The sequence below is a fragment of the Pipra filicauda genome, unplaced genomic scaffold (assembly GCF_003945595.2).
Source record: "Pipra filicauda isolate LSUMZ 115617 unplaced genomic scaffold, ASM394559v2 scaffold530_size479538_pilon, whole genome shotgun sequence".
Lineage (NCBI taxonomy): Eukaryota > Metazoa > Chordata > Aves > Passeriformes > Pipridae > Pipra > Pipra filicauda.
Window position 1 is genome coordinate 114948 of NW_024104677.1, and position 13729 is coordinate 128676.

Below are 13729 nucleotides of genomic sequence, written 5' to 3' on the forward strand. Positions count from 1 at the left end.
GGTTCACAGAGTATAGTTCTGAACATTTGGCCCAGGATTTTTCTTCCTCCAGAAAATGGACATGCAAGCATTCAATATAGACAAAAATCCCCAAACTTACATGCTGGTTTTATTGCTATCTTTCAGGACAAACTGCAGTTCCAAACTTCAAACACACGAGGTGGATGACCGGGGTCAGGACGTGGACAACACAACCTGAACCCCCATATCCTCCCCATCTCTACTTCAGTATTACTTAACTTTTCATAATAGTTTCCTGTATCTGTGCAACACTTATAGCAATTGTTAACTAAGTGCATGTTTGGAGGGTCTAAAGAATAAACTTAAAATCATGCCTTAAGGTTCAATATATAAGTGTTTAGAATGGAATTCTGAAAACAATTGTGCTGTACACTGAAATTATTTTCAGTGCTTTCAACTCATCTTGAATTGAGGTAACGCTAAACAGACCCAATTAGTTCAACAAAAAGAAGGCAACATTCAGACTAGCAAAGTCATTCATTATAATATTTATTCTGTGAAACAATGAAGAAAACATAAGATTAAAAAATGTTCCATGCATTTCATAAAATACAGAGAAAGACATTGCCATAAACAGAACAGAATAAGCAAGCCAAACCCCCACTGAAAATCCAGAGAGCTCCACTCTCCACGTTACATCTTGAATACATTTTGAATACAAAAAGCATATCCAGGAGAAAGAGCAGTCTGAAGAAAGTGGTAGGTTATCTGTAAATAACCAGTATGAGTAAATCAGCCCATGAGAGTTTTGCCATTACCTTTCTTATCATAAAACTGATGCCACTTGGTTTCCTTGCTACCAGTTCTTGGCATTATCTTTGGCTGGGAAACCAGGACAATGCAGCAGAACCCAATTTAAGTTGCTGTCCAGGAAAGTACTAGGGCCCAAAATGTAGGGAGCTACAGAAAGATAGCAGGGCCCAATGGGTGAGAGGGAATGTCTGGAAGCAAGATGCAGGGACATGCTTTGACTATCCTACCAGAAGCATGGGAGGTAGAAAATATATTCAGTGAAAGAAGTATGGGCAGAAGTAGGAAATATATCTAGTACCTCTCTTGAAGAATCCCTATCACATATAAGACATGCTGGATTACAGAAGGATGCTGAGAGCAACATCTTCATTTAGGTTACAAATTACATCACTATAAACCTTCTTACTGAAAGCTTTTGATTCATTTCCTTCTCCCCAACCTACAGTACTCTGTTAGGCTTTAGCAAAGTTGTTATGAGATACTTCCCTTGCTTTTACTTTACAGAACCTCCCAGACTCCCACAGTGGTTAACAACCACATAACTACCAAAACCAAAACCAGTCTAATTCTGGACTCTGATATAAAAGCAGCTCCCATTTCATAACAGAAATTCCCAAAAGCTGCCATAGCTGTATTTGGGGAGGGTGGTGTAGCGAAAGAAAGAACAATGCTCCACTTACACAAACACCTACTACCCCAAAAGCCCCACTCCACACAGCCTGAGGAACACCATCAAAGAGTTTCATGTGGGGAGGAGCAAAGAGAAGACAGTGGACTGGGATCCTTGCCCCTGCATCTGGGGATGCATCCACTTCTCAGAACAGCATTCTTCTGCAAGCTACCGAGGTATCTCTGCTGCAGTGCGAAAGGTTCTGCATTGGCCTCCTGTCAGTGATGCATCACAGGGGAAGACTGTTATGGTTAAAAATGTGATTTTCATGTTGATTCTTTCAAACATAAAGCTAGGAATTCCTATTTTTAAAAAAATTTCAGTAGAGTGTAATCTAGCCTGTAGCATGAAATATTACAAAATTAGAAGAAGTAAGATATCGAATTGCCCTTTGCTACATCTTAACTCTCTCCCTTTGCACATACATATCAAGAATATGACTTTATATCACATGATCTTTTCACCTTCCAATTCCTGGAATAACCTTATTTCATTCCCTGGACATGCACAAATGAGTCAGAAAGAAGACTCCGTAGGAAACGCCAAGTCCAGCATTTCTCACTTCTGAGTGCTTACGGCCAGAATACTGGTTTTTTGACGGAGTTTTTAAAATTCAATTATGCTTTATGTGCTCCATTCACCTCGCATTAAGAAAACAGAAAATGCTGTAAAAGATTAAGGTCTCAGGTCTTCACGGGCCTTAGTGAAACACAGAGATTGAGTCTTCTTTTAAAATAACTGCCCAGCTTCCTACCTAGTGTAGTATCTGTGTTGTCCATGTAAACATCACACAGAGTCTTTGTACCACCCACAAACCTCTTTGCTTCAATCAACTATTTGTGCCCAAAAGCACATCTTTATGTTTCTTCCTACACCACAGCCATCCTCCTACACCACAAAAGATGTAAAAAAACCAGGAATTAAGCATAGGCTGGATACTTACAGGGATTGCTGCTGTTTGCTTCCGTCTTCCCAGCCTTAGCAAGTTTGGTTGAGTTCTGCTGTGCTTTGCCTTGCTCCTCTCCAGTTAGCAGGGCTTTTATTTCAGAGGGGATTTTCCCTTGGTCCATTGCCATGCACCACTGCTTGTACTGAAATATGCAAACACATTAGGCATTAGCAAAATGCCAGGATCACATTAGCAGACAAAACAGAGCTCTAATCTTTACCTTCCGGTATATTCATTTAAAGTCTGAATTTACTGAGCTGAAGCCTCTTATGAAACTGCAGAGCACTAATGAGCTAAGCACGTGTCCATGGTTGCATACCTGGCCTCAGCAAATCCTGTTTCAATCAATAAACTGCTACTCAGTGGCCATACTGGACAGAATACTGTAATTATTAAACAACATGGAACACTTTGTGCAATTTCTTGCTGCTGACATGCAAGAATACCGTTCCAGTTCATGGCCTATTAAAAACAAATATTTCACATGACTGTGCAGCTGATGGACTATTAAGAGGTCCTTTCTGATTGTGCAAGGCGCAGTTGCAGCACATGTGCCTTATTCCTAGCTCCCTCATCTTAAAGTCTTCACTGCCAAACCCAGAAGCACATCAAAAAACCTGTGGGCAGCTGGTTGACTTTTCACCTGATCTTAAACCTATTCACTTGTGCTGATTAGCCCTGCCTACTCAAAAAAACCTAAAGCCAGGTCAAGGCAATACCCTCAGCTCCCAGTGAAATTTCAATAGCACCTCAATACCACTGAGGAGCTGTGTCTGATTTCCAAATGAAACATTCTCTTTGGTTAATGCTGTTTATTTGGCCAAGACACCCATCTTACATGTGCTGGAAAACAGGACAGCTGTGCAACCATCTATACAGAGAGCATGCTGCAAGAATCAACTTCCCCAACAGAGAAGCAATGACACACTGTGTACGTTCCCCCTTGATATATTAACACATCTCTTTCCACCATCTACCTGTTTCTACATCTGCCAAAGGTTATTCCAAACAAATATTTCAAAGACAACAGACTCAAATGCAATGGCACTTTCTTTACTTGCTTCCTGTTCAAAACCAGCAGATAACTTGTGACATGAAATTCATATTCTACACACCGAAGAAGGCAAACAGCTGGATGCATCTGATGTTTTGATACCTTCTGGCTAGCCAAATGCCACTGTCAGTCACCATGATTTTGAGAAAAAATGTTCATGAGCACAGGTCCCAAATAATACTGAGGATTAGGTTCAATGATAGTTTCTTACCATTTCAAGCTCTTCTCTGAGAGCGCAGATGGCTCGCTCTCTGCTTGAAACCAGTTCCTCCAGGTACTGGTACCTCAGCTTCTTCCTGGCCCTGCACTCTCTTGCACTCTGACGACTTCTTTCAAGTTTTGCCTTCAGATCTATTTTGGCCGGTTTACGACCTCGTTTGCCTGGTTTCTTTACCTTGCCTCCAACTACCTGGAAAGGAAGGGCACAATAAAGATCCTGTTCTGCAAAGGTAATGCTGTTACCACGTGATTGCAACTCCTCGGTGTCTCAAGTATAAAATCTTGCATATACATTCACTGATTCTGGAGCAACAGAGAAAATATGAATGCTGATGTATGAAGTTTTCAGTAACAGCATTAAAAACAAAAGAGAGGGATATGATTTCACAGTGAAGTAAGTGCTTAGGCAGTCCTGTTGTAAATGCTACTAATCTGATTTGGAGCTCCACAAGATGGTTGAGGTTGGCAAGGACCTCTGGAGGTCATCTGGACCAACCCCTCCAGCTCGAGCAGGGCCAGCTGGGGCTAGCTGCCCAGGACCATGTCCAGATGACTTTTAAATATCTCCAAGAAGGGAGACTCCACAATCCCTCTGGGCCACCCATGCCAGTGCTCAGTCATCCTCATAGTAAAAAAACCCAAACATTTCCTTATGTGCAGATGGACCCTCCTGCGTTGCAGTTTGTACCCACTGCCTCTGGTCCCACTTGTGTACCACTGAAGAAAGCCTGTCTCCACCTCCTTTATACCCTCCCTTTCAGGTACTTGTACACATTGATGAGATTCCCCGAGCCTTCTCCTCTCCAGGACAGATGGTCGTGGCCTTTTCAGCCTTTCTTCACAGGAGAGATGCTCCAGTCTCTTCATCATCTTAAAGGCCTTTTGCTGGACTCTCTCCAGTGTCTCCATTACTCTCTTGTACAGGGGAGGCCAGAACTAGATACACTATTTCAGATATCTAGGAGGGTATCTGGGACATTGAGGAGGCATAGTCAACTTGTAGCGAAATCAAGTTTAATATCACCAACAACTCATGCTCTAGTACTTGCCAGAAATATTAGAAAAATTATATTATCTAGAAATATTATACTATGCAGTTTAACATTTTATTTTGGAAAAAAATATAATCAATGTAATCCAAAACTTAGTTCTGCTGCAATCAACAGTTTCAGCCTACTCCAAAGATGAAGCTTGTCAGAATTATTCACTAGCCATCTGAGCTTACTCAGGCCATGTTTCTTTCAGAGGAATCTTCTGAGGAGTTTTACTCAGTCACACCAGGTCCTACTTCTGCTGCCTCTGCTCCATCAGTACTTAACCACTCTGGCCATGATGGTCTTCAAAACATTATTACACAGCCTGGTGTGAGTCTCCTCATGCAACCTATCAGTGTTCAACTCTCCCTGTACCTAACTTAGATCTCCCTTCCAGAAATAGAACTCCCTAGTTTCTTGCCCTACGGAATGCAGATTTTGCAATCATTTTCCCCTCTTCTTTGTGTCTCCTTTTTAAGATGTCTGAAAGCTTCTCTTGCTACAATTAAAATAAATTTTTTAAAAAAGGAATAGTTTCCTCTGTGTTTACTCTATGCTTCCCCACCCAAATATTTTACTCTTAGCACGGGAGTATGGCACAAGAAAGTTTTAAATAGGCTCTGAAGCTTACTTCACTGGTCATTGGGTACTATCACCCTGTAAGCATTACATCAGCCACGCACCCCAGCTCCCCTCTGAAGTGAGGATTTCTCTTTATTTGCATTCTGACCACACTGTTTGAATGGAGGGGGTGTGGAGAAATACAATTAACACACACACACCTGCATAGAAGAATTTCACTGCTGCTTAGTATTTCACCATACTGTATACAGACGGGACTTTTTCTAATAGGCAGTATTCAAAATATCAGAGTTCAAAATAAAAAAAAGGCACCTTTACTGTGTAATTCTACAAAATAAATAATTTGCAATATTCAAAGAAGTCACTTGTTCTACAAACTTAGCAGGCTGTAATAAAAACAATTCACTAGGGTGAATTGATGTGCTAGAATGAAGAGGAAAAAAAAGGACTACACAATTCAGCCTATTCTTTCTTTGGAAAGTGAGACAACAATCACATGCCAACATAATCCTACCCTCTCTGTATTGCCTCTCCTAATTTATTCAGGAGTAGCTAGCTACCATAAGCAAATGAAGGAACAGAAAGTACTTAATGGACATCTATGATAATGAAACAAATACAATACATTCAGAAGAGCAAAGAAAACAAATCAAGCTCTTTTACACTATAACTGCTGAATACAGTTTGAATAATCCACTCACTCCACCAAGTACTTCAATTCTTGAAGACTTTTAGCACCTGGGGCTTTTCTGTGCCAGTGCAAGGTAGTTCAAAGTAAATCTTTGAATTCAAGAGCTAGATAAGGTCTTGTAGAGAGGTACACTCCAGCTCTCTTAAAAAACCTTTGCCACTGAGTTCTGACCTTCTAGAAGTAGAGTGGGCTCGCTTTTAAGGCTGGAGCCCCAGCACACCTCACACTGTTCTATGAACAAAATAACTCGAGTCTTAGTCCAGCACAGGAGCAGTCACGGCCATGCCCTTTCACCACAATGTCGGGCAGGTGAATAGTTCCCACCACCCTGTTTCTCACATACAGCAAGTTAAAGACTGCTTAGCACATTGCAAATGCATCCTGGATCCACCATTACCAATGAATTGCTTTCCCTTTAGTTACTCCAGAGAGCTTTCTACAGATTGGTGTACTAATTGCTCTCTCTCCAAGATCTTTTACCACTGCAGCAATCCTGCACACAAGCTCTCTTATGGCAGGAAAAAGGCTTGTAACTTTTGGGGTTTTGACCCTAATAATCTGACTTCACACCATCCCTAAAGAACTCATACTGTCTTTATGGCTCCTGGAGTTCACCATACAATTAAGCATCACACTGCAAAGTTGGTCTGGTAAGCCATTTAATCAAATCCTGCATCATCATCACTTTTCCCTTATCAATATTTAAAAGCTCCTGCTGTAACCTTAAGCAACCCAGCTGGGGAAAAAAAGGCCTGGGAAATCCTTTGCCCCCATCCAACATTACCATATCCCCCTGGCTTCCAAGTCATGTTTGCCTACTCAGTTGCTATGCTGATGTGACAGAAAGAAGACAAAGCAGAAGTGATAGTTGATGTTGAACATGGCAACAGACCAAGAAACAAGCAGGCAAACATTTTTTGTCCCTTTGTATTCCTCTGGAGTTTATAAAGGGATGTGATCTATTAGCATTCAGCAGTAGGAATCTGGGGTTTTTTCCACAGAGTCATGAGTCATAAGCAATCAAGACCCAGAAAAACATCAATTATAAAATTTGACATAGAAATATTAGTAATGACATGCATTAGTTAGATGTATGACCAAGCCCCACTTCACTTCGCTCAGACTTCAGAAAATGGAAAAACATAATTCTTTCCCCAAGGTACATGGTGTGATTCTTGGGGTGTCCTGCACAGGGCCAGGAGTTGGACTGGATGATCTTGATGGGTCTTTTCCAACTCAGCATACTCTGTGATTCTAAGATTTTCTTTTTAATACAGTACCTAGATCATAACCTAATTCTTATCTGCCATCAGTGTTCAACCACAAAGTTATGTGACCTGGAATTGGAAATAGCTGCAATTACCTGACCTGACATAGAAAATCCCTCACATTTCTTGGTTTTTTTATTAGAAGGATGCAGCACCTACAAAAGCACTTCCAGAATGCATGACAGAGTCCCCCTTAGGAAGGAGATGCATACATAATACAGTTACTAGCACTCACAACCCTGAGGAACTGAGCCCCTCGGATCGAAGATTTTGATAAAGCGGCCTCATTGTGACATCTGCAGGTTTTAAACAATTCAGCAGATTAAAACAACACTATCTGAAGTGTCAAAGCAATGCTGATCACATTGACCAGTTCAGCATTTTCCAGCAGCTCGGAGTTCATTCACCAATAAATCAGCGGTTCTATCAAACAGTAGTTGAGATCCAGCTCAAAGAATCATCTTAAGTGGAATCTTCATTGCATTAGCAGTTGAAGGTACAGGTGTGCAGAATTTAACTTAACATGAAGCTGATGACCATATACAGAATTTACATAAAACTGTAAAAATGATTAGTAAGAAATAAAACCTAAGTGCTGCATTACAGTAGAGGGGAGAGGAATCTATTCACACTGGCAAACATTTTCTCAAAATCAGAAAGCAAATTAAGTTAGTCACAAGTCTGCTAATAAAGACGAAGTTTTCTGATCTTCCAATTCAAAGCATACCATTTACAGCAGCAGTACAAAACCCAGCTGGAAAGTATGCTTGTTATTCCTCCGTTGCATGACATTTTATATGCTTAACATAGATTTAACTTTCACTAGCAGACAAAATGCTTCCCATAACGATCCAAAAATGTAAGATACTATTTAGTGAGCAAACACTTTATGTCTTAAGCTGGTATGTCAATAGACATCTATCTTAAAACCCTAATGATACAAAGTGATTAACACACTAAGAATGTAATTTTTTGCACAAATGCATAAAGACTGTCTTTGCTGCAATGTCTATTAAAAAAAGCATAAGCTAGGAATAAATATCAAGTGTTTTCATAAGGTGTTACACAGGCACCCAGAAGTCAAGATTAAGATTCAGGGCAGCAATCAAACAGATACCACCTTCCTGCTCAAGAGGTGAGAGTCCTCCTCTTCCCCCAGGGAAGGACCTACACCTCACCCGTGGAAGCATGTCCACCAACGTGCTGTACACATTCTGCCAGTTCACACTAACAGAAGCCAGGCACTTCTTTAAACCTGTCTCTGTTAGAGCTCAGAACAGACACAGGGATGTCAGCTAACTCTACCACGTATAGCCTCCTAGTTCACTGCAACAATGAAATAAAACTGCTCTAGCTATTTTATAGGGTTTAAGCTCATCCATTTTACTCATTCATTGAAAATATGAGCAGATGTGCCATCTGAGCAATGCCAAGCAGCACCTTCTTAGAACATCTAATGACTTAAAATTGCTCATATAAAATTATAAACAAAATTATAACCTGCTCAGGTTTTATTTTGCCAAGCAAGCAGCAGTGAGAATGCTTTATATTCAGATATGATCCTGGGTGGAAAATTTCTCCAGCACATTGCAAATCTACATATTCTGAAAAAGCCCTGCAGGGTGAAAACTTAGCAGCCCACCTCCTTAACAACTGAAGTCACTCCACACTAGCTCTCAGTCCCTGCTGTGGCATTCAAAGCATAACCCAGAGTAGACTTCAGGATTGCCTGGGAGATCACTCTCTCTGTGATCCTTGTCACACACAACAGCAAGGGCCACAGGCACACACCTGCTATAAGACATCTCATGGATGAAGACTCATCAGGCTCTCTATTTGAAGCATATCTGCCTTGCTCCCACACTTCCCTCCAAGGGACATCTGTATCCCCATAATTATGGCTCAGGACCAGACAGGACTGAGTATTTGATGTTTCAAAGGTAGGCTTGTAGAAAGCAATGCAACTCCTTGCGTGCAGCCTTTTGCAGTGGACCTTCCCCTGCTCTAACACCAAGCAGTCCCTTAAAATGGAAAAGCTGTATGAACACCAGAGCAAGGCATCAACAGATGCTCAATCCATAAATGTAAATGCCCCATATAAACAGTTTATCTGAGGGCTTGCTTTTTCAAACTCGGGTAACACCTAAAAACACGCTGAGCTTACCTATGTGAAGGCTTTTCTTTCACTTCACACGTTGCAATTTTGTGGAAGTTTAGAAAAAGTCAGACTTCAAGACCAACATCCTTGCCCAAGCCCCTGGAACCAGCCTGATGAAGAGCAAACAATCTGAGCTGGAGACCTGGCTTTAAACAGCCACTGCCTCTTTTACAAGATTAAAGGAATTTGCTTCTTCATTTAGAGGATGCAGCAATTTATTTACAAGCAAAAGAAAGTCAACAACCAAGAGCAAATCCCTTCAAAGTTGAGAAGGTGAGATTGAGATCTGCTCTCTCAAAAATCTGAAGAATGGACCTGTCTATTGTCATCAGAACTGGGTAACAAAAGGTTTTCCTAAGCCTTCCTTTGTATGTCCAACACATGTTGAACTAACAAGGCATTTAAAAATACTGTTGGGTGCATTTCATTGAATTTTCATTCCCCTTCAAAAAAAGTAATCAGTTACTACACTCCACTGCTAATATTAAGAATGATGCACTATACATTTTTTTCCTCCCCAAATCCCACTTTAAATTAAAAAATAACATTTAAAATATATTTGTCTCCAAAATGCACTTTTTTCTTAAAGCTCAATCTAATCATTTGGTTCAGTTCAATTTATTTTTGAGGAAAAATACATTTTATCTAAACTTTTTAAAAACTAAAGCTATCTTTTCCGTACAAGGCAAGAATATTTGTAATAATAGAGGGTAACCCCAATGGTTTTTGGTGGTGGTTTGGTTTTTGTTTGCTTGTTTTTAATTTCACTGGAATAACAAAAGTGATCTGATGTTAAAACCTTTTTTTATTTCTCATTTCTAGCTATAAACTGAAAAGTTAATTACCCAAATAAGTATTGCCAGAGCATTCCCTATAAAAACTTCCAAAATTAATACAAAAGATTGCAGTTAGCTATATAAAACTTTATTTTAATGGTTTCCAACTAGAGCTATCAGCTAACAAAAATATGCAAAACATTTCTTACCCTAGTTCAAACTCTCTGCTTCCCAATGTATATAATAAATAATAAGTTATATGTAGTCTTCCAAACTAACAAAGTAATTTCACCTATAAACATTGAAACTACTATAAGAGTTCCTCCTTTTTCCTGTGTTTAAATACTTCAGAGGCGCACAAGTGTTGTTTTAACAGGAATTAATTGCCAAGGAACAGCTACGTCACTAAACTCTTTCCCTTACACAATCAATAGCTCAAACCACAGCAAGAAGTGAGACCAGTACCTGAACAAGCCTTAGTTTCAAGTAAGGTCTACAGCAGAAAAGAAGGTCATATTTTGGGTTTGGTTTGGATGTTTTTGTGTGCATAATTTAAGAACATCCTTCAGAACTGAAACATGAAATTTTTCTAGATCTGATGTTCAGCTATTCCACCTCTCCCTTTCTTACTATTTCTTTCCAATTAAAGGAATATGTTAACAAGAACCATTTTTCTAATGCTCTCCAGATAAGGCTAAATTAAAGTGCACAATGAATTAAGGAAAACAATACAGCATGCAAGCCCAATTCTAAATTAATTATGTCATGCAGACAAAGGAAAACACTGAACTTGGGTTCAGGTAGCTACAGAATGCTTACTTCACTACTAATGAAATTTAGTTGTCTCTGTTCTTACGGGGAAATTCCTTTCAGTTCACAGTTCACAGTGAACAGACAACACTCAGTTCACAGACAACACTCCAATTAGGCAGGCCAACCCCCTCAATAAGGAGGAAAGCATGACTCAGTGGAATTTTTAGGAGATTTCAAGGACACGATGGCTCAAGGTGTAAGACCGCAGCAGCTACAAAATGAGGTGTAAATACTGCTTACCTCATCCTGACACAGCAACCTGCAATGGGAAGAGCCCTCCCAAGAAAAATGGCATCTCGAACGGAGTCACCAAACCCTCGGGGCAACCTTTAGTCTCTCGACTTGCCCCTAGCTCACGTCTGGAGCTCTACGGAAACGCCAGAAGTAGCATCCAAGAGCTGCAAGCAAAGGAAAAGAAGGGGGCAACCCCTCCTTCCTGGCGGCTGCAGCGACCAGAGCCCTTCGAGAGGAGATTTCAGCAGGCTCCCTGCACCAAGAGCCTCGCCGGCTGCCCTCAGCTTCGGCTCCAAGGTGGGCCCTCCAGGCCCTTACCTTGCTGTCATCCATGTGTGCCGCCACGAGTCCGCCGCGCCGCAGCCCGAGCCCGGCAGAGCCGCCCGCCCGTCCGCAGCCCCAGCGGACAGACAGCCGACGCTCAGGACACCTCAGGGCCCCCCGCGGCCGCCGCCATCACTCGCCGCCCTGTTTGTTTACAGCCGACGGGCGCGAGGGCGCCGGCAGAGCGGTGCGCGGTGGGAAATGTAGTCTTGCCCGGCCCCACCGCCTTTGGCCACTGCTCCGCTGGGGGCGAGAAGAACCACAACTCCCAGCAGGCCCAGCGGGGAGAGAAGCGGTGATTGGCCCTCGCCTATCTAAGCGGGGAACTACATTTCCCAGGAGGCCCCGCAGCAGCTTAATTTGTTGTTTCGTTAGTTTTTGGCCTTTTTCTGTAACGCGCCGTCCCGCGGCAGCTCACCGGCCGCTTCAGTGGCTCTGTGTCGATGACCAGGGGCTGGGGGGGGCTGCCCGTCCGACCCTGCGCACGGGCTCTCGAGCTCTGAGCCCTAAATCGAACCCCAGTTTTGCTGCTCCTGTGATCGCCTCCAGTGCCTCCGTGTCCCCGCCGGCAGCTCTGCCCTCACCGGCCCGTGGTCAGCGTTACAGAGCCGCGGGCTCGGCAGCTGAGCAGCCGTGTAATGGCTTGAGCATTAGATAAACAAAAAAAACCCCAAACCACAAAACAACAAATTAGGTTTTCTGCTATTGTTTGCCTAGCTTTACCCTAAGAGTTCCTGAAGACAGAACGAAGTCTTCCAAGCCCCCTGGACACTGCATGGTGTACTGAGCTCCTCAGCTACCGCAAGGCTGAAGCAGTCCCTGTAACCCTTTTGAGAATACCCGGGTTCCTCTCATTTTCCTATCGACACATGGCAGAGAATGTTAATATTGAATGCTTGATGCAAAGCCAAGCCATGCATCGTCCTGCATCTGCCCTACCCCCCAGGTCCCTTGAAATTAGGCTTCTGCTTGCTCGAAAGACACATGTAGCCCAGGGAACAATTTCATAAACATGGTCAATGTTTCAAGTTGGCAGTGAAACCTGAAGCTAGGCATGTTTCATGTTGCTGCATGTTTCTTTTTATTCATGCAACTCTATTCACAGGAGTTTCCCATGACTTAATCTCTCTTACATGCAATTGTTAGGGCTAAAGGCTTTGTCATGGGATTTTCCCCCTGAATCACAGACCTTCCTCTTGGAAGGCTATGCCTTTCTAGATGGCAGAGACAAAGAACTTTCAGAAGCTTTTTTTCTCTTATATGCTTTTCAGTTGTCAAAGACAAGGCAGTTTGCTCACTTTGTATTTACCTGTCCAAAAACAATGAATCAGTTCTGGCAACTCCCCTCTGAAATAATAGTAATAAAAAAGCAGGGTTGATCAGTATGTTGAGCAGGAGGCGTCAGCTAATAAAGTAGCAGGAATAGCTCAATATGAGCTTGTCTAGGTTGCCTCCTGTGATCCCTCCCCTATCTTTGCCTTCAAATTCTTCAAGAAGGTGGTGAGGTGCCTCATACCGCCTTTGGCACTCTCCTGGGACCATAAAGCTGACTTTAAAAGTTAGTTGGGGGTTTCCCCGGTGAAGGGAAATATTGAGTGGCAAAGAGCCAACATAGCTCACTTTAGGCAACCCTCTATTGCAACACGAGTGGAGGAAGGAGATTAGACAGAGCCCTGATGCTGATTCAGAAAGACCAGAATCCTTTTAACCAGAAAGTTATAGCTGCATCTTTTCTTTCCACTAGATTATCCCACACTACTCCTTCTGCTTTATATCACTTATGAAGCAGAGCTCTCAGCTTCAAAACAGGATAAGCACAAGTTCCCTGCCTAAGCACTTAAGAGCTTCTATATTTTAGCACAGAACAACTCAAAATAGGCATTTCAGTCTACTTTCCTACTATGGTTATGCTGTCCCCCTGGATGAATACGGACAGGCAAGTTGAGTGGGAGTCTGTCAGGAAGAACAATTGTGAATGAAACCGAATATTATATATACGCACATATATATAGCACATAAGATTTGAAACTGATTTCAACAGCTAGTAGTACTTCTTTACACAGCATATAGTGAACTCTTGGAGTTTACTGCCAACAGGACACTGTAAAGAAGAGAATACTGCAAGTTCATAAAAGGATTAGATATGTTTTTGTCTCATAAAGAGGTACTAAGTGGATGTATTC

General features: G+C 42.0%; 1 protein-coding gene across 2 annotated transcripts; it reads right to left on the reverse strand.

The window, feature by feature from the left end:
- Positions 1 to 493: 493 nt before the first annotated feature.
- CREBL2 (cAMP responsive element binding protein like 2) lies at positions 494 to 11681 on the reverse strand. Of its 2 annotated transcripts, none has more exons than XM_027709978.2 (4): positions 11541 to 11681; positions 3659 to 3856; positions 2388 to 2535; positions 494 to 1686 (listed from the first exon to the last, which is right to left on the reverse strand). In XM_027709978.2, exons 1-4 carry the CDS (start codon positions 11553 to 11555, stop codon positions 1613 to 1615), a joined length of 435 nt encoding a protein of 144 aa, XP_027565779.1. In that variant the 5' UTR covers positions 11556 to 11681; the 3' UTR covers positions 494 to 1612. The 2 variants fall into 2 exon arrangements, with proteins under 2 accessions (XP_027565779.1, XP_027565780.1); XM_027709979.2 differs by having other exon boundaries at positions 494 to 1659; positions 11541 to 11679.
- Between the last annotated feature and the right edge of the window lie 2048 nt (positions 11682 to 13729).